Below are 20,044 nucleotides of genomic sequence, written 5' to 3' on the forward strand. Positions count from 1 at the left end.
AACTTAAATTATTTGCATCTTATCTCATTTCAATCCATTCATTGCCAATAATTTAGCTTATTTAGTGCTAATCACACTTTAATACAATCTGTAGATTGCAATCCCAGCTAAGGGGACACAAACTTGTGACTAGTACGCTTTCTCTTGGGTCAGATTGATCTGACCCCTGAACCAGGAATTTGAGATATTACCTAGATTGTTATTCAAATGTAGTGTTGAGGGATGCTGCATTGCCTAAGGGACGATATTTTAAATTCTCCTAGAACTGTTTTGACAATCCTTTTACTGAAAGCAAAATTCCATCAGAATGCTGCTGATATGCATTCAATAGCTACTACCAATGATACTCATCCCAACTTTTCTTCAATCTTCAAATTACAGTACACCAGAGTACAGCAACAAACCAGAACCAGAGGGTAATACACATGTTGTTTTGTGGGGATGAGGGGGAAATTGGTATTAAAAGAAGTGGAACAAATATCTCAGTTAAAAAGTAGAATATTTGTTTCAAAGAACAATGTTTATTTGACACTGAGGATAACATTCTTCAGTTTGCTTTTTGCTGCCTCCTTACTATATTTTCTCTCAACTCACCAAAAATCCAAACTTCCTTCCTCATCTCCAGCAGGCAGTGAATGATAGGATAATGGTTTGACAGGAAATTTTCTAGTAATTTACACAAACATCAGAAATAGAAGGAAGATGTCATCAAGCTGCTCATGGCTGATCTGACTGTAGTTTTAATTTTACTTGTCTGCCCACCTTCCACAACACTTAGCTCTCTTGTCAATCTTTCTTGTATATACAATTGAGACACAATCAGTGAAGACTGAATAGAATGTGTTTGATCAAGGTACGGTTTCTACTTGCCATAGAAATCAAGTCAGGCATGCAGGCCATCAACATAATGGAAAGATAATATAATCATGTCTTCCTCAAATTTCTGCGCACTCAAGCTTCCTAGAAAAATGGAATCCTGCCTGCCTTTCTCTCCATAATCCAAATGCACTATGCTGTCCAGGTTGAGATCTGCAATTACAGGTCAGGGATTAGCCTGAGGCAACGCTAGCATGCAACAATTAGCATAGCAATGGGATACAGTTTAACTTCCCAATATTAACATGAAAGCAAACAAATTTATTTTGAGGAAATAAAGAAGTAGCATTGAATTTCCAGATATACACAGCTCCTTTCCATTTGTGTGGACATATAGACAGAGTTCTGTCATTATTTATAATTTTGTGGTAAAATGCAAATCTGTAGTTTAGTTCTCTGGGCATTAAAACATTGCAGAAAGTGAACTCATTGTGGGGACTATACGTGTCATTTCTAATCTGAATGTTAAGGGAGAAGCCTGTAAACTTGTGGACTGTCACCTATAGATAGCAACCTTGAATTGTATGTGTAATGAAGAGTGTACACAATGGGGCAAGTGTTACAGAAAACAATAGTTGGATCTGTAATTTTTTTTATGGGAAGTACACTTTACGATAAAGTAGTGGCATTTATTTCATATTTTGACATTTTTCGCAAATCCAAGAGGGACTATGATGCGTAATTTTGTATTCCACAAAAGCTCGAATGAGCCAATACTACATCATTCACCTTTCATAAACAGTTTTCAATGCTTTTTAACCATGCTGTGATCAGTAATAATTGTTCAACACCAACAAAGCAGAATCATAATCCAGGGAAACAATAAGGACTACCCAAAATATTTCCCAGATTAAACATCAAACAATGGTAGTTACTGAATTCATTCTTGGAATTTATTTTACCTTCATGTCCAGCACCATAATTACAATTTGTGATATTACTTCCTACAATAGCACCTTCCCAAACCTGCGGCCCCTTAGGAAGACAAAGTATTCCCATGATTCTCTTGCCTATCAGCTGCCTGTTCCCGGCTAGCTAGGTATCATCGTGACTTCCAAGTGTACTGCCATTTCTTCACTGTTACTGTGTCAAAATCCAGAATCTCCTTTCCTAACACCACTGATTGGACTTACAGTGGTTCAAGGTGGTGATTGTTCACCAACCTTCACAAGGGTAATAAATGCCTGGTGAGCTAGGAAACACATGCCATGAACAAATTTATAAAACTAGGAATAAATTCCACTGGCAGAAAGAACCATATTAATAAATGTCCTTCAAATGAGAATGAATTCAAAAATTAAATTTTGCAAATATGACACCACTGTTTAAGAGAGGAGGTAGACAAAAAGGTGGGTAACTAAAAGCCAGTTAGCCTAACTTGTGTAGTGGGAAAATGCTTGAATCTACATCAAGGAAAAGATAGCAAGACATCAGGATAGAAACTGTCTGCAGGGGGAGGAGCAGCATCGGTTCATGAAAGGCAGGTCATGTTTAACTTATCTACTGTGTTTTTTTGAGGACATTATGACCACAGTGAACAACAGGGAACTGGTGGATGTGGTGTATTTGGGGGGGCCAGAAGGCATTCAACAAGGTGCCACACAAAATGCTGCTGCACAAGAAAAAGGTGCACGACATTATGGAAATGTATTAGCATGGATACAAGACTGGAGAATTAACAGAAAGATTGGAGAATTAACAGAAAGCAGAGTAGGGATAAATGGATTTTTTTCTGGCTGGTGATCAGTGGCCAGTGGCGTGTGTCAGAGATCAGAGTCAGGACCACAACTGGTTTCAACTTACATAGATGATTTAGAGTTGCGGACCAAGTATAGCGTGTTGAAGTTTGCAGATGATGCTAAGTTGAGTGGGGGAAGCAAAGAGTGCAGAGGACACAAAGTTTGCTGACGGTGTTTAGGTAGTGAGTGGGCAAGGATCTGGCAGGCGGAATACAATGTTAGTAAATGTGAGGTCATCCATTTTACTAGGAATAATAGCAAAACGGACTATTATTTAAATAAAGAAAAACTACATGCTGCTGTGCAGAGGGATGTGGCTGTTCTTGTGCATGAATCACAAAACTTTGATTTGTAAGTGCAGCAGGTAACTAAGAATACAAATACAATATTGTTCTCATTGGTTATGCTGATGAGGCCACATCTGAAGTACTGCATGCAGTTTTGGTCTCCTTATTAGAGAAAGGATATACTGGTACTGGCCTGCAGAAGAAGTTCAGAGGGTTGGCTTGTGAGGAGAGATTGAGCAGACTGGAACTACACTCGTTGGATTTTAGAAGAAGAAGGGGAGCATCTGGTCTATTCCTTTCATAATTTTATGCTTCTGTAAGATAGAAGTAGGCAGATTGTTTCCACTGGTAAGTGAAACTAGAACTAGAGGGCATGGCCCTAAAATATGGGCAAGGTGAGGAGAAACTTCTTGATCCAAAGGGTTGTGAATCTGTGGAATTCCCTGTTCAGTGAAGCAGCTGAAGCTACCTCTTTGTTTTTAAGGCAAAGACAGATAGATTTTGAACAGTAACGGAATTAAGGGGTATTACTGAGCAGGCGGGTAAGTGGAGCTGGGTCCACAAAAAGTTTTATTGAATGGTGGGTCAGGCTTGAAAGATCAAATGGTCTACTCCAACTTTCGTTTCTTATGTTCTTAAATAAATTTCACAATGAAAGGATGGTTACATTTTAACTTGTTAAATGAATAAAGCACTAATTTCCATAAAATCAGTGTTAATTATGTTTTTATTTATGATTATATCCAAATCCATAAAAGCATGCTCGACGCCTAAAACAATTTGCATTTACATAATGTTTAAGATAACAGGATGTAAAAAAGCACTTTACAGTGAACTTTCAAAGCGTAGTTACTCTCAAAACGCAGAAGCAAATTACTCATGAGCCAACTCCCAAAATGGTAAATGACCAAATAATGTTTTTTTGGAATGTTGACTGGGTGATAAATGTCAACTGTCCGAGTTGGTCTTTTGCTATATAGTCCAATGGGACCTTTTATGCCCACTAGGTAGCCAGATAGGATTGCATCCAACAGTACAGCACTGCTTCTGATTGCACCCATCGTGTTAGCTTGGTTTTGTGCTCAAATCATGGAATAGACCTTAAAATTCCCATCTTCTGACTTCAAGGCAGCAGTGCTATCAAATGAGTCAGTTAACATTCCATTTCAAGATACAATGCATAATGTAGTCCACTGCTCACTTGAGTACATCCACTGGATAAATATGGCATTGGATCTGTTCAGCACCTCCTCCCATGTTTTTCTTTCTAAACTATTGCTCTTCCGAATTTCAAACGTGCCTTCAGCGTGTCGTATGTTTCTCTGATTTTGATAGCAACTTTGCCCGAAACTCAATCAACAATGGTGTAATTTAGGTGAGCTGGACAAGACATCCCATGGAGTATTGGGAAAACAGGTGTGAACACTCATTTTAACACCAGACACTGCCATCATGTCATCATCTTGACTATTAGTTTATATGAGATATCAATAGGCACACATGATCATGTGACCAGAACTCAGTGGCAAACTTACCTTTCTTTTAACATCAAAAAACTGTGAAAATATCAGTGATCCATAGAAAGCAAATTCCATCATGTAGTGTATGTAGATTTGAAATGAAAGTTCCTGCACAAAAGGGAAGGAGACAGGATTTAACTTTTTGTTCTCTAACAAATTCCCCTTGAGTGGTAAGAATATTTTTCAACCATTTCCTTTCTCAAGCTACCAACACGATTTTTAAAAATACTCTGCCCATCTCGTAGAAACTTCCCATAAATTCACTGAAGACAAGCTCAGAGATCCTGCGTACTAAACCTGTTTTACTCAGTAGGCAAGGAAGGTAACTAAATTAAACATCAGGGCTTGTACTAGTATCAGAGATAATGGGAACTGCAGATAGGTTGAAGGGTCTAGGCCCGAAACGTCAGCTTTTGTGCTCCTGAGATGCTGCTTGGCCTGCTGTGTTCATCCAGCCTCACATTTTATTATCAGGGCTTGTACTGCTGATTTATAAAGGATAATAACAAAATGTTAAACCACAAGCAGATCAACAAATCTGCTATTCTGCTCATTTTGTTTTTTGACTTCTGGTTATATAGGCCTGTGCCATTCTCAAATCTAGACTGAAAAACGTTTGCACCAGCTTTCAATTTTCTCTTTAAATCCTACAAATTTTGGTGAGTGGTGCCAGTGCTGAGGCCTTTTCTATTCATTGAATCCATCAAACACAAAGTCAAAAGTTAATGCAAAGTTCTCCATACAATGCATCTTTATCCAGGAGCTTCACTCAATTGTTGGAAGTCCTGTCTTTGAGCTGGATTAAAGCCCCAGGTCATGATTTCTTTGAGCTTAACGATCTATCAATTTCAGTACCGAATGTACATAGAGACAGATCGTCTGCTGTCCCTAGGGGTGGATAATCCTGGAGATATTTGGCTCTTTGGGTTCCTAATCATCTCAGTCCTGACGGATGATTCCTTGTTCTAACTCAAAATAATTATCATAATTAAGTTGGTGGACTGCTGAGAGATTATTATAAAGAAGCAAAATACTGTACATGCTAGAAATTTGAAACAATAACAGAAGGTGCTAGAGAAACAGAACAGGTCTGGCAGCATTTTTGAACAGAGAAACAAAATTAACTGAGTATAATTTGATTCTTCTCCAGAACTCACATTATCTGAGAGAATATGCATTTTTGAAAGTACCATGCAGTAGATGAGATCTTTAGTATGCCCTGTCCATGTGATCAGATCTATAATGATACAAACTTTTTTCTTTTCTAACCTCCAAAAAACATACCTCATCAATATAACTGCTGCTTTCCATGTGAAAAATTTTGTCTCTCTATCATTTACTGGTAGATTAATTTGTTGCACTGCACTCATTAGAAACTGGCTGAGTTTATTATATCTAGAACAGGAATGGTTGCTAACGTAAGGACTCTTTCACATCAGCTCAGGTGGACTCAAACACACTTTTAGGACAAAACAAGGTTAGCCTGTCTTTTGCACATTGGTCATTGAAGTGGAGAAAGCTGGATATATTTAATATCCTTCAAATTTGCACTCTGGGAGCAAACATTTCATCAAATATTAAAAAGAGTGTTTATTTAATCTATAGTAAGTAGTCTAGGCATAACTAAAAATTAGATTGACTCATAATTTAGGGAAGTCCTTCTGAATTTTATTCCCTTTATTCTTTCATGGGATGTGGGTGCTGCTGGAAAGGCCAGCATTTGTTGCCCTTAAAACTAAAATGTTTGCGAGGTCATTTCAGAGGCAGTTAAGGCAATCACAATGCAATGGGTCTGAAGTAACACGTAGGCCAGACGTGGTAAGGATAGCGAATTTCCTTTCCTAAAGGAAAACAGTGAAGCAGATGGATATTAAAGACAAATCAATGATGTTTGCTGAGACTAATTTCATATTTCAGAAGTATTAATTTAGTTTCAACTAGCTGTCATTGTGGAATTTGAACACGTTCTCAGTACATTAGCCTGGGCTTCTGGATTACTAATATATAAAAGAAGAGTGCTGGAAAATCTCAGCTGGTCTGGCAGCATCTGTACAGAAAGAAACAGAGTTAACATTTCAAGCCAATGAGATTCTTATTTGGAATTAAAGAAAGCTAGAAATGTTCTGGATTTAAGCTATTGAAAAGGTGGGTAGGGAGAAGGGGTAAATGGAACATGAGGAAAGGTCAGGGAAAGGCTAGAGTTGGAAAGAGGTAAGAAATCAAAGCTGACAGAGAACAAATTACAAAGGGAATGGTGATGGTTGTAGAGAAGCAACAAAGCATTGGTTTAGATTATCTGTTGGCAGAATAAAAGTGGGTTCAGACTGAAAACAAAAATATGAAAACGTGATGCAGAAACTGAGGGAAAAATGGAAAAAAGGTATTAAAATATAAGACAGAGTTCATGATTTAATATTGGTGAAGTCAATGTTGAGTCCAAAAGGGTGTAAAGTGCCTAACTAGAAAATTAGCAGCTGCTCTTGCAACTTGCAGTGGACTTCAGTGGATCACTCAGAACACAGAATAGAAACGGGAGCGTGACAGCCGGATGAGCGTACTGAAATGGCGAATGACTGAAAGATAGGATCATGTTTGCAAACTAAACAGAGGTGTTCCACAAAGCAGTCACTCAGTCTGCATTTGGTATCTCCAATGGAGAGGAGACAAAATTGTAAGCAGCAAATTCAGTAGACTAGATTAAAAGTACATGTAATTGCTGCTTAACCTGGAAGGAGTATTTGGAGTTTTGGACAGTGAGACAGAGGATGGAATTCTCTGAATTACTAATTCAGTGACATTAACACTGCACCACATCTTCCCCAGAATTTCATGTATAAAAATCAAACTAAATAACAAATAATGTATTGTGAAAATTTTAAAACAATTTGGAAATAATATCAACCTGCTACTTTAACTAAGTATACATTGAAAAACTTCCAAAGTATTTTAAGAATTTGTTGAAGCAATTGGACGAGGTTGGCACAGAAATGAGCCTTACTTCATCCTTTCAAATGAGAATATAAAGCTGTTCTCCTATGGGGCGTATGCAGTGCAAGAATTTGGATTGATTTGAAAGAACATATTAGAAGGTTGGAGCTGGATAAACTTGTTAGACAGGTAGACTTATCAGGAGACAGATCGAAAAACTTGGATAGCTTCATCTTTGGTGGTTGCTTGAACACGAAAGCAGACACAAGTGGAGATGCAATTAAAAACAAATGGCTACGTACAGCTAAAATAGTTTATATCTTCTTTTATACTCAATGAGTGAAATATCTTCACCCAAAATGTGCTGAGAAGATGGAACCTTTGACTACAAGTTGTGCTTAAGTGAATATTTGTCTATTTAAAGATCTATTTGAGGGGAGACCAGAAAAACATACAAAAGAGGAAAAGAAATGATTATAGTGATAGATTTAGATAAAAGAAAGATGGAAGGAGGACCTACTGGAACATAGTTCAGTTGATCTGAATGGTCTGTTTTGGTGTAGCATATCCAAAGTAATCCTGCGCAAGAAAAGAACTGAAGGCAGCTATTAGGCTAATGCAGGAGAAAGAGATATAGTGATCAATATGGGTTTTTTTTAAAAAAAATCAAGCCATAGCCTGTCCTCATGGTTTTAACTGTGCCTATTAAAAGTATTCTTATGTTACACTGCCTTTAGCTGGCCTGTAAATTTACTGCATGGTATGTTATTGAGAAAATATACACTATAGTTCAGTCCTCATCTGGCCTGAGATAGCTAACCTCGGTTAGCTGAATAGCATTGGTATGCTACATTTGACCCAAGAATCCCAAACAGATAAGAAGCAAGATCAAGAGAAAATTCCTACAACTGATTATTATCCAGTAACACCCTGTTGTGTGTGCAGATGATACACAGGGACAGGATTTGGCTCAGCTGTGATCACCTGGATCAAAACTTTTGCCAGTATTTCATTCATTTATTGGAGTCATCTTGATCCGAAAGATTTGACTGCCATTGATCTCAATTTCTGATCTGTCCTGTGCTGACCTTACATATTCTGAATAGGCCAGGTGTATCCAGTCCATTACACCCATCATCCATTTTTCCCCTCTGTTCCCTCTCCTATGTTTTCTGCCAGTCTTTATTTCCAATAACAATCTTTCTCTACGATCTGCTATAATGATATGACCAAAGCATCATAATCTTTATTTGATTTTATTGGCTTGTTTCCTTTTTTCTCCAGCAAATTCCTGCATTTCCTCATTAGTCTATACTGGCTGTGTAGGATAAGTGAACATCCATCTTCATGTCACATAGCCTCTTTGTTTATTGTCCATTGCTCAGAGGCTTTCAACACAGAAGATAAAATGTAGCACCTCATTCTTTTCTTAATATTCAGTTTTCTTGAGGTTTACACATCTTTCATTCTGACAACCAGATCTTCAAATCGCCTGCAATAACCTGCCCAAGATAGGTGAATTCTTTCACTTTCATACAAATCCATATCCATAGAATCCCTACAGTGTCCACACCGACCCTCAGAGCATCACAATCAGATCCATCCCCCTATAACTCACCTAATCTACACATCCCTGAACATTACGGGCAATTTAGCATGGCCAATCCACCTGTGGGAGGAAACCTGTGCACCCGGAGGAAACCCACACAGACATGGGGAGAATGTGCAAACTCCACACAGTCGACCAAGGGTGAAATTGAACCCAGGCCTCTGGCGCTGTGAGGCAGCAGTGCTAACCACTGAGCCACCATGCCGCCCTTGTTCCAGGACTTGTCCATTTACCTCAGTTTTCACTTCTGGGGTTTTGTCTCTGCTCATTACCATTATCCTGGTCTTTTTCTCATTCATTCTTAATCTAGATTCCATTATTTACTGTCTAGTAAAGTATAATAATTAAGTGAGATACAGCTTGGATTCTTTGCATTAGCAACACTTAGAATGCAATAGTAGGTCAAGGGCTTTTCTCAGAGTTATAAAAGAATTATTTTTTGGGACAAAGCTTCTGACCCTGCCATCACCGACCATTCCTCCTCCTGGAATATCCCTAAACCACAGTCAGGAGTGAAGATTTGTTTATATGAATCAGGGTTTGTAATGTTCATGAGATGGTCAATGAAGGCCTTCAAATTGTTCATTTTCCATGGCCAAGATAATAAATTCATTTTTACCCAGAATCAGAGGATGCAATAATGTGTCAGAACACTAATATCAAAAGATAATAAAATAATTCTCACATGAAAGGGATAGTTGTACCAGCACTCCCTGGTATTCCATAGCCATGGACTCTGTTGAGGAAAGAACCATACATAAAGTTAAAAAGTCAATGCACTTTCTGTATGAAAAACAATTAAAACAAAACAAATTTAAGCAGAAGTTTTTTGAAATACACACATCAATTCTGACACAAGATTGGTGTCTACCAAGAAAAATATAAATGCAGTACCACTGTACAAAACAGAACAAAGAAAATGAGTTACAGTTTAGGCACTGATTTAAACACTTAAAATATAACTGATTCTCACCCAGTTTGCATCAGTCAAGACTTAAGCACTAACACATAAGAATCTGGCAGACTCCCAGCTGAGCTGTTTGCCTCCTCAGTGTTAAACTGCCAAAAAAGCATTTGTGCCAGAGTTGTTGACTGAGTTCTGATTATAGATTAACATATCTGTAAATTTGTGCAATTGAACGGAACAAACAAATAGTGAGCTTTCAAAACCAAAGATCCTTTGAGAACTTACGTGAATTTCTCTGGTGAGTTTGCTGGACTGTGCAACCAAATCAAAGTCCAAATTTGATTACTGGTTGTACTGAATGAGCTGATCTCAGTTAGGGAAACAAAAGTGGGGGAGAAAGCTATACCTGGCCGCAGCATGACAAAAACAGGGTTCACTTTTTTTACAATGCTATCTAATAACTCTTGCTGTGAATACAGGCTTAAGTGAAACAGATCAGACTCAGATGTGATGGCCTGGCAGTCAAATAACTCACTAACCATTAACATCAGGGCACAGGCCTCAATAAAGGCTACTTAACCGAGGTTCCATGTGATGACTAACACCCACAGAATTGTACCCCACCAAACAGCAATCACCTTCAAGAAAGGCAAACTCAATAGCGGAGAAAAGAATTGACATACATTTTACCAATTTGAGAGACACCCAAAAAAACCTGTTTTCTGTGCTGGTACATGTTCACAATTAAATATTTAAAATAAGACTGATTTATTTCCTTACCTTTGACAGATAATAAAAACTGAACGAAAAGGCCCATAGATAGAAGGTGAACTTCCACCTGTAAGAAGAAAATCAAAGTTTTATTAATACTGTGTAACAGTGTATAGAAACACTTAAATTTGAAAAATAAAACAAAGTCAAATGCATGCATTTTAAACTATCTTCTTACTGTCCAATAACGTAATGCCCAAGACTGGCCTGAAATTAGATCACAGGTCTAAATAACCAGACATCAAGAGACAGCTCACCCTTCTCCTGCAAGTAATTTCAGCTGCCCACCTCATACATAACCTCAGATCAAAAGTTGAAGCCCAACCCAAAAACAGGTTCTGCTGCAGGGTTTCTTTGAAGAGGTACTGTCAGGGACCTGGGAGGTCCTGCCATTATCTCTGCAATGAGTGAGGTATGAAATAGAGAAATGCTGGGAAAAATAAACTTCCTACATGTAAACAATACGGAATGTCTCGGAGTTCTCAAAAGTATACCAGAAAAAGTGGTATGATGAAAATCAATTACATGCTCTCGCAGAACTTTGTCAGCAGACTTGGTCTGTCCTGGTATCGCCGCAGCTTGAACCATTGTATCACTTTCTTTGTGTCCCAATCCAGTTGTTTTGCCAAACGATTTAGATGAGTTTTACCAGGTTCCTACAAAATTATTAAATGGCCACATAAAATTCATTATTAAACATCAGGATATTATTTTTCAGGATAACAATTTCCCAGTAGATGTAGAAACCTGCAATAGTTCTTTGATATTAAATTTTCCTTTGCAGGTTTCAGCTTCCTTTGATATGACAGTTGAAACAGAAACCAGACTTATGATTCTTCCACAGCAGCCTCAAAGACATCAGGCTGTTTATTTTGCATTGTCCAGCTTGTATCTTTTCCCAGGTGCAAAATTAGCTCATTGAATAATTCCGATATAAATTACCGTGCTATTCAACAAAATCAAAATGCACTCAAAGCAAGGAAGTAAAAATCAGGACTAACATATATCAAAGTGTAGAATTGAAGAGAATCGTTTTTTTGAAAAAAACAATAATTGTGGGCAATGGAAAATAAACGTCCACTTTTGAATTAGTAGTTCACATAAAACATGTTTGGTGATTTTACTGGAGACTCTTACAACATTATCATCATTGTTTGTTTTCTGTCTAGAACTGCCATGTCTCTGATCATCTCCCTGCTCAATTATTATGTGCTGTCCTGCTTTGTCTCTCTTGCTCCACAATCTGTAAACTACAGCACATCCAAATTTCTACTCTCCATATCTGTATTAAGTACCACTCATCCATTATTCCAGTCTCACTGGCTTCCAATTCCCAAACACGTCAAAGCTGTAACTTCTATCCTGGTTTTAATCCCTTTTAATCTTTACAACCTTATTCAGCCCAATATCCTGCCCCTAAAACTCTTCATTCTTCTGAGTGGTCTCTTATGCATCTTTTCCTCCATCCACCTCACCAATGCTGGCTACACCTTCAACCACATAGGTCCCATACTCTAGAATTCCCACCCTAAACTCCTCACCACCCTCCTCGCCCAAACCCTCATATCTCCTCCTTTAGTCTGTTTTCTTTGTCTCTATGAATCCCTGTTCATCAAAGCAATGTATAAAATGCTCTACTACATTCAAACAATTATATAACGACAAGTTGCTGGTACCGAATATTAAGTAAAATGAGATACTTAATCCTAGAGACAGTTGATATATAATGACTATTTGGTGTAAAGTTATTTATTTAGCTTATGTACTTCTAAAACTTATCCTCTTGTACTAATTATTTCAAAGACATGATCAATATAATCTCACCGTAGTTATATCTTTGAACACTTTTTCAAGAACAACATTTTGCTGAGCCTTCTGGATTGGTCTACAATCTACTCCAAGGAACTTAGCAAATGGTGTTGCAATAAACCTAAAACCATTAAAATACAGAAATTGAGAATATACCAGTAAGCACACCATTATAAAAAAGTCACCAAGTGCATAATTATTTTAATATAATGAAAACAACTGCATTTGTGAGATTTCACATCCAAAGGGTCTGCAGAACCCTCTAAAATAGACCATGGCATTTGGCAGAGCCCGCCACTGATTGGAAGATATACTTATTGATATCTGTAAACCCATAGTGAAGGTGCTACACTAAAAGTAAAATCTGAACAATTTCAGAGCACTACTATATTAATATACAACATCACATTTATAAATTAGATGCCTGTTCAATAATTTATATAATTTTGTGGTTTCCACTGTGTATGCTGTACACATATTATAAACAATATTACCGTATCCATGTGTTTCATGTGTTTAAATTTAATCATCTGACAAAGAAAAAGTGATATTGAAATAACAAATACTGTAGTGTTGTAGCACTGAAATCTACAATGTTCTAAATTAGAATTTTTAATAACAGGAGAAGGCAATGAGAACTAAAAATCATATCTGCTATTGACTTATTTCAAAACTATTTTAGGAGTACTTGTCATTGTTTATGATATGAAACGATAGGACACATACTCATGTCTCAACTTGTTTGTATGTCTGAGGTATAGGGTGAAGGCCAAGTGTTTTCTCACTGGGAGGGGTAAAATGAATAAAGTCACTCTACATTGGTTTGATGTTCCTCTCTCATAAGTGGCTGCAGATTGTAGCTCTGAAAATCTTTAAAATGCCACAAACAGCTATACAAAACCCTGGTGAGACTCCATTTGGAGTACAAATGAGAAGATCTGGGCACCACACCTTAGAAAGGATATATTGGACACTCCCCTAGAAGGGAGTACAACAGAGGTTTACATTAATGATAGCTGGACTTGAGGGATAAATTATGAGGAGAGATTATACAAATTAGGCCTATTTGTCTAGAATTTTGATTGTTATGGGATGATCTGATTGAAGTCTTCAAGATATTAAACAGAAAAAAAAAGACTGTAGATAAAGATAAATTTCCACTGGTTGGGGATTCTAGAACTAGGAGGCAGTTTAAAAATTAGGGCTAGACCATTCAAGAGAGATGTTAGGAAGCACTTCTACACACAAAGGGTGAAGAGGTTTGGAACTCCCTTCCATAAATGGTATTTGATGCTGGATCAGTTGTTTGTTTCAAATTGGAGATAGATAAATTGTTAAGCAAAAGTATTGAGAGATATGGGCCAAAGAGAGATATGTTGAGGTAGGCCACAAATCAGCCATGATCTCACTGAAATGGCAGAACAGGCTACAGGAGCTGAATAGCCAACTCTGATGTTCCTATAAGAGTCATACTGGATTTGAAATGTTAACTCTGTTTCTTCCTCCACAGATGCTGCCAGACTTGTTGATTTTCTCCAGTATCGTGTTTGCTTCAGATTTCCAGCATCTGCTATACTTTATTTTTATTTGACTACAGATTGAATTGGTCAAGTCAAGGTGAAAGCGGATTTCTAAATAAGATTCTAACCCACAAGAAACAAAATTTTCAAGGGTATTTACACAAAGAAAACCAATCACAAACAGAGGAGTGATCAGCTAACAAAAATCCAACAGTAGTGCTCTACAGTCTACCGCTACTTTTCACGTGTGGGGTAGTGGGGTACGTAAATATTGTTAAGATATAAGTGGATAGATTCTTGTGAAGCAGGAGAATTACAGGTTATTCACAGCAGATGAGAATGTGGAATTCCAAACACAAACAAATCATCCATGACTTTGTTCAACAATAGAGCAGCCTCAAGGGGTTGACTGGTCTACTTCTGCTCTATTAATCCACGCCATCAGCTTTATTCTGCACCATACAAAACACCAGCCTCCAGCAATGACCATGTTGTTACTTTCAAACAGCTATCCAATTACCACGTTGCTTGTCCTTTCTCTGTAACCCAGTAAGTGTTTTGCTGTTCAAGCATACAGTGAAGATTATTATAATGCAGATGTTAGTGTCCAAAAGGTAAAAACATCACTAATAAGAAAACTCATTTTTAACAACTAAAATGAAGATTTAAATAAAGGTTATAACACTTTTGGAAGTCTTGAGACCCCCAGACTACAAGCAAATCTGTATAATATTAAACCACAGTATAACAAACTTCCATTCAATTCTGCTTTGAAGGTTACTGTTTTAAAAAAATCTTTTAAGTGCAATAGATTGCAATAAAGCTAATTTTGAAGAATGAGGGATATATTTTTTAAAACGTTGAAAAAGGAGCTAAAATAGCCATAGGGATTCTTTAAGAATGCACTCATGTGAGTTCAGGGAAAATGTTTACTGTTCAACAAAAGTATAATCTAATCAATAACAAAATATCTTAGATGAACAAAAGGATAACGAAAAAGTATTAGGAGAGCAAAAAGGATCAAAAAATTAAAATTTTGGAAGAACATAATAAATAGCACAAGTATAGAAAGAACAAAACAAAAATAAGGCTGGAGGTAGGATCTCAAAGGATTGCATAAAATCAAGACTAATAACTATGAAATGGCACAAATATTGAAAGTTACTTCACCTCAATTTTCACCAGGGAGGTTAACATGACAGACATGTCTTTTAAAAAGATGTCAAAATAAAATCTCAAAAACTTTAAGATGGGAAGGGGAGTGATAGCTGAAAGGATAACTATACCCCAAAAGGATAAAATTTGCGGACAAAATAGATTGCACTAACACATGCCAAAAGAAACTAAAGGAAGTGACAGCAAAGACTTATTAGATATGGACATATAAAATTCAAATAAAAAGATGAAATGCCAAAACATTGATGAACAGGTAATATTACTCCTATACAGTATTTAAAAAGGGAGATAGAAAAGGTCCTACAGCACTGTAGGTCCTTTAGCCTAATATTGGTGGGAGGACAGGTAATGTAATCTTTACTCAAAGATACATAGAAAGAAATCTGGAAAGAAAAAGCCAAGAACAGTCTGAGCAGATTTCAAACATCATGCTTGGCCAAAAATGTTGCATTATTTAAGACAAGGATAATGCAGTGAACATAATATTCTTGCGATTTTTTTAAAGAAATCATCAGTAAAGGTATGTGTACCAGACCCATGACTAAGGTCAGAGAATGTGAAGTTAGAGACGAGTAGCAGAATGAATAGCTAACTTGTTACAAAAGAGATAACAGAGTTGAGTTTCAAGATGTTTATTCAGGATGGAGGAGGCTGGGAAGTGGTGTTCTACAGGATCACTGCTGGGAATACTGTTGTTCACCACGTTCATTAATTGATTTGAATCTGATAATTGGATAGACAATATCAACATAAACACTATGACATCAAATTGGGGAAGATAGCTTATACTGAGGATGACTGCAGCAAAACATGCTATAGGTGTTAACCAACTTGCAGTATGGGCTCAGAGCACAATCTGTGCAGATATTTGTCAGTATTATTGTACGATGCAGCCTTGTGCTGGAGGAATTAAGCCTTCAGTATGTTTCTCCCCCCTGCCTCAGTCTCAGCCCAGAAAATCCCTTGACAATATAACAAAAATTCAAATTTATAAGGGGAGAAAAAGTATGATCCTGTATTTTTGCATTACATGGCACAAGTCACCAAGACAAGAATTTTAATGTAAAATTACTACATTGATTAGGTCCCCTTTATTTTAATACATTATATATAGTTGTCTTTGAGAACCCCACTATAGGTAGGATGTCAAAACCATGGAGAAGTACCAGTGTGATTTGTTAAAGATATTGGAAAAGCAAAGAGCTGGATAGCTCATGCAGGGAGTATGGTGTAAAGTGTAACTCAATAGCACTCTTTTTATATGGGGTAGATCACTATTATTAAGAAGTAGGCGGCTTTTCACTGGACGCTGAATTCTTAGTTTCGATGTATATCTTCATAGAAAATTACTGACAAGTGCTTTTCATGGCTAATTGAATTTTGCACAATGAGTCAGTGAGTCATCTAGAGCAGGAAGGTCCTAAGTTTTATTTCTAGTCTGTGCAGTGTCAGCTGATCTTCACCAGATCAACAAAACAATTATCCACTGCACTCAACTGAATAAAGGGTGAAATGCTTCCCATTCAAGCAGCCTGCCCTGAGACAGTGGAAGCAATTATGGCTGTGTAGTAGTGTAACATGTAGGATAGTGAATCTCTCCCAATTTTTAGACCATGGAACAAAGCACAGAAGGGAAATGGATTGTGTTCTTCCTGATTAACTTGAATTTAACTAAATTTCTATTCAAATTTGTATTTTAATACTAGGTCACCAAACTAAATTTGAAACTCCGACATCTCCATGTACAGCAGCAAATGTTCTAAGTCTACCATAGTTGTGTGCTGCTACCCAAGTAATAGTCTCATCCATATATACCCCATATACTTTTTGAAGTGAAAGGAAAACACAATGTCATTCATATTTACTTATCCAATGTATATATTTTGCAACTGTGATGTAGTCATGTACATAACCATGACTTTACCATCTTTATAAACTTCACATATTTCTCCCTGTGTATTATCATGTTTATCCAACGTGTTGCTGAGCTTAGAAGGCCCAGATTGTTTTTTGATTACTATTTTGGAACTGAAGCTTGGGGAAGGATAGGATCAAGTTTGGCTGTAATACTCCAACATTCAACTAAGCTATTTTGTTGCATGCAAATACATGGGCATATGGGAAAGGTGCAGAGTATTTAATTATCTGTATGCAGTTAATGTCTTTAAACATGTGAGTAGCAGAGAAGATGGGGAAAACACTGCAAATGGAAATCATAACAATAATCACCGCTGAACAAGTTCAGTGCCTATCATTATCGGGTGTTTAGTAGTTTGAATGTAACTATAATGTGGATTTTTTTAACAACATTTCTATTAAGTTAATGAAGAACAATGTACTTGGACTTTCATGACATATTTTCCATCAGAAAATAAAATATCACTTAACATAATTGCACCCTTTATTACTTCAATCCTTCCTTTCTTCTTCAAAATTCCTCAAAGGCGTTTCATCAGCCAAATCCGAGATGAGGTTTCCTGAAAATCCATATTTGAATTGCTCCAAATCAGGTGTTCATTTCTGCTACAATACTGAAGTGGACCTGATCAAAGTCACAAATGTGTGTGTGTGAGAGAGTGTGGGTGTGTGAGGAAAAGAGAGAGTGTGTGTGTGTGTGCGCGCGCGTGTGTGAGAGAGAAAGAGAGAGTGTGTGTATGGGTGTCTATGGCTATGGTATTCCTCCTAAACTTTCTCCAACATGTTGGCAGCCTTTGTCAGGTTAATCACATCATCCTCTCCAAATAACCCTCCTCCATCAACCAGCTAGGTGGGACCACACTTATTTGGCTCCATTCAGTAACTATCCAGTTGTAGTCAAAGAACGATCAGCAATTGTTTCTCTTCCAGTGCCCACACCATTATTTCTGGTCACCTCCAAGGATATATCATTGGCCCCTTTCTATTTTTAGAGAAAGATTACCTATTGGTGACATCCTCAGAAAACACATCAGCTTCCACATGTAAAATTAAAAGAAATAAAAACTTTACTTCACCATCATCTCTAAACCTTCACACAGATTGTCCCAACATCCTAGTACTGAATGAGCAGAAAAATTCCTTCACAATATTTGTGACTACTGAAGCCATCATCTTTTATCTCCATCACAAACTATGCTCCCTGACCACCATTCCATCCATCTCCCTGGCAGCTGCATGTCATCAAGCCACATCACTCACATACTTGGTTGTGTGATCCCAAGATGTACTTTAATTCACACATCTATTCCAATACAAGGCTTGCCTGCTTCCACTTCCTAAACTTCTCCAGCCTGTTCCTGCCTCAACTCATTTGCTTTTAAACTCAACCACGTCTTTGCTACCTCTAGTCTTGATTTTCCCAATGCTGTTGCCAAGTATTTTTCCATCCTTCATAAACCTGAGCTCATCCAAAACCCCACTAGTTATCCTAACATGCAGTGAATCCAATTCACCCTGCATTCACCAGCCTACACTGTTCCGGTTTAAGCAACACCACTACTTTAAAATTTAAAACCCTTCCTCTCCCATACGTCCATGATCTCAACCCTTCCTATTTCTGGACACCTCCAGCTTTATAATCTCGAGATCTCCGTGCTCCTCCAATTCTGAGCTCTTGCACAATCTTATTTTAATCACTACCTATGTAACCAGACCAGTACTCTAGGCTCACATCCCTGGAACTCCGTTCATAAACTTCCCTGACCTCCCTTAAAACACTACTTAACCTTACCATTTTGGCTACCTTGTTACCATCTCCCTAAGTAGTGTTGCGTCTAAAACTTTCTTTGATAGCCTTGGGATCTTTTACTACATTCAAAGCACTATTTTTTAATGAGCGTTGTAAAATCGTTAATAAGTAAAAGCTACACAAATTTAAAGGGGAAAATGTGCAGGGCTGGGGGAAAGAACCTCGGAGTCGGACTACGTGTATATTGATCACAGGAGCAACATGATGAGCTGCATGTAAGATTCGAAGCGTCAAACGGTTGTAGAAGCGTGGACAATGCATCTGAACTACAATTGCCTGGCGACGTCTGTCGGCTGAACATTGCCAGCACATTTGAGAAGTTAGAAGTTCCGAGCTGGATTGACCAAGCCTCTTTTTTTAAAAGATGAGGGTAGTTGTCTTTTGGGGGCGGGCGGGCTGACGGCCACTTATAGTCAAATTACCGAATAAATTACTTTCAAATCATTAGAAATACGTAAACGTTTTATTAAAGGAAGTGCCAGTTTAGCAAAAGGAAAGCCAACGCAAATTCCTCCTACTCTTCAGTGTATTTTCCCCCATTACCTTTCAAAGAGAAGCCGCAATACGTAGATCGCCCAGGTCCAGGGAAGAATAAAGTACAAATCCTTAAGCCGGGGGTAGACTGGATCCTGCGAATTTTCCAGCTGCGCCCTGCTGACGTTATGGGGCAGCCAAAAACTCTCGTCCCAGACTGAAATGGAAAGCCAGAGCGGCAGCCAACCGCTGCCCTCCATCGTCGGAGCTGCCAAATCCACACCAGACTGCAAGACTCAGCCTTACAGCGAACGTGACCCCTGCCGTTCTGTCTCATCGATTGGTTAAACATATTCGAAAACAAATTCCTGCGTCGGGTTCCACAAACCAGCGCTTCTTGTTAGATAAAGACACTAGGACCCTACTTCTTTAAAAATTAAGAAAAAAATCCATTGCGTATTAAAGTAGATTAGGTAACCATACACAATTAGATAACATTAAAATTATCACACAGGTAAGGCGTATCTATTGTGTGCACAAAACAGTTTGCCAAAAGGAATTGTCTTTTATAAGTTCTCGTGAAATTTTTTTAGAAGTTTAACTTTTCGCGTTGATTCAAAAAGTTGTTTAAGCCTAAATTACATAATGAACGAGTCACTGGAACCGCTCGTAGGAGGGCTCTGAATTGACATACACAAGAT

General features: G+C 37.7%; 1 protein-coding gene across 1 annotated transcript in view; it reads right to left on the minus strand.

Moving 5' to 3' along the window:
- LOC125466411 (ceramide synthase 6-like) overlaps nucleotides 1-19,710 on the minus strand; it is a 31,203-nt gene extending 11,493 nt beyond the window's left edge. The window contains 7 exon segments of the mRNA XM_048560867.2: nucleotides 4,438-4,530; nucleotides 9,645-9,695; nucleotides 10,647-10,704; nucleotides 11,163-11,293; nucleotides 12,462-12,567; nucleotides 19,413-19,639; nucleotides 19,642-19,710. Coding sequence (XP_048416824.2) covers nucleotides 4,438-4,530; nucleotides 9,645-9,695; nucleotides 10,647-10,704; nucleotides 11,163-11,293; nucleotides 12,462-12,567; nucleotides 19,413-19,639; nucleotides 19,642-19,695 — 720 coding nt within the window. The 5' untranslated portion in view covers nucleotides 19,696-19,710.
- Nucleotides 19,711-20,044: the final 334 nt, after the last annotated feature.

This window comes from Stegostoma tigrinum, chromosome 31, assembly GCF_030684315.1.
Source record: "Stegostoma tigrinum isolate sSteTig4 chromosome 31, sSteTig4.hap1, whole genome shotgun sequence".
Taxonomy (NCBI): domain Eukaryota; kingdom Metazoa; phylum Chordata; class Chondrichthyes; order Orectolobiformes; family Stegostomatidae; genus Stegostoma; species Stegostoma tigrinum.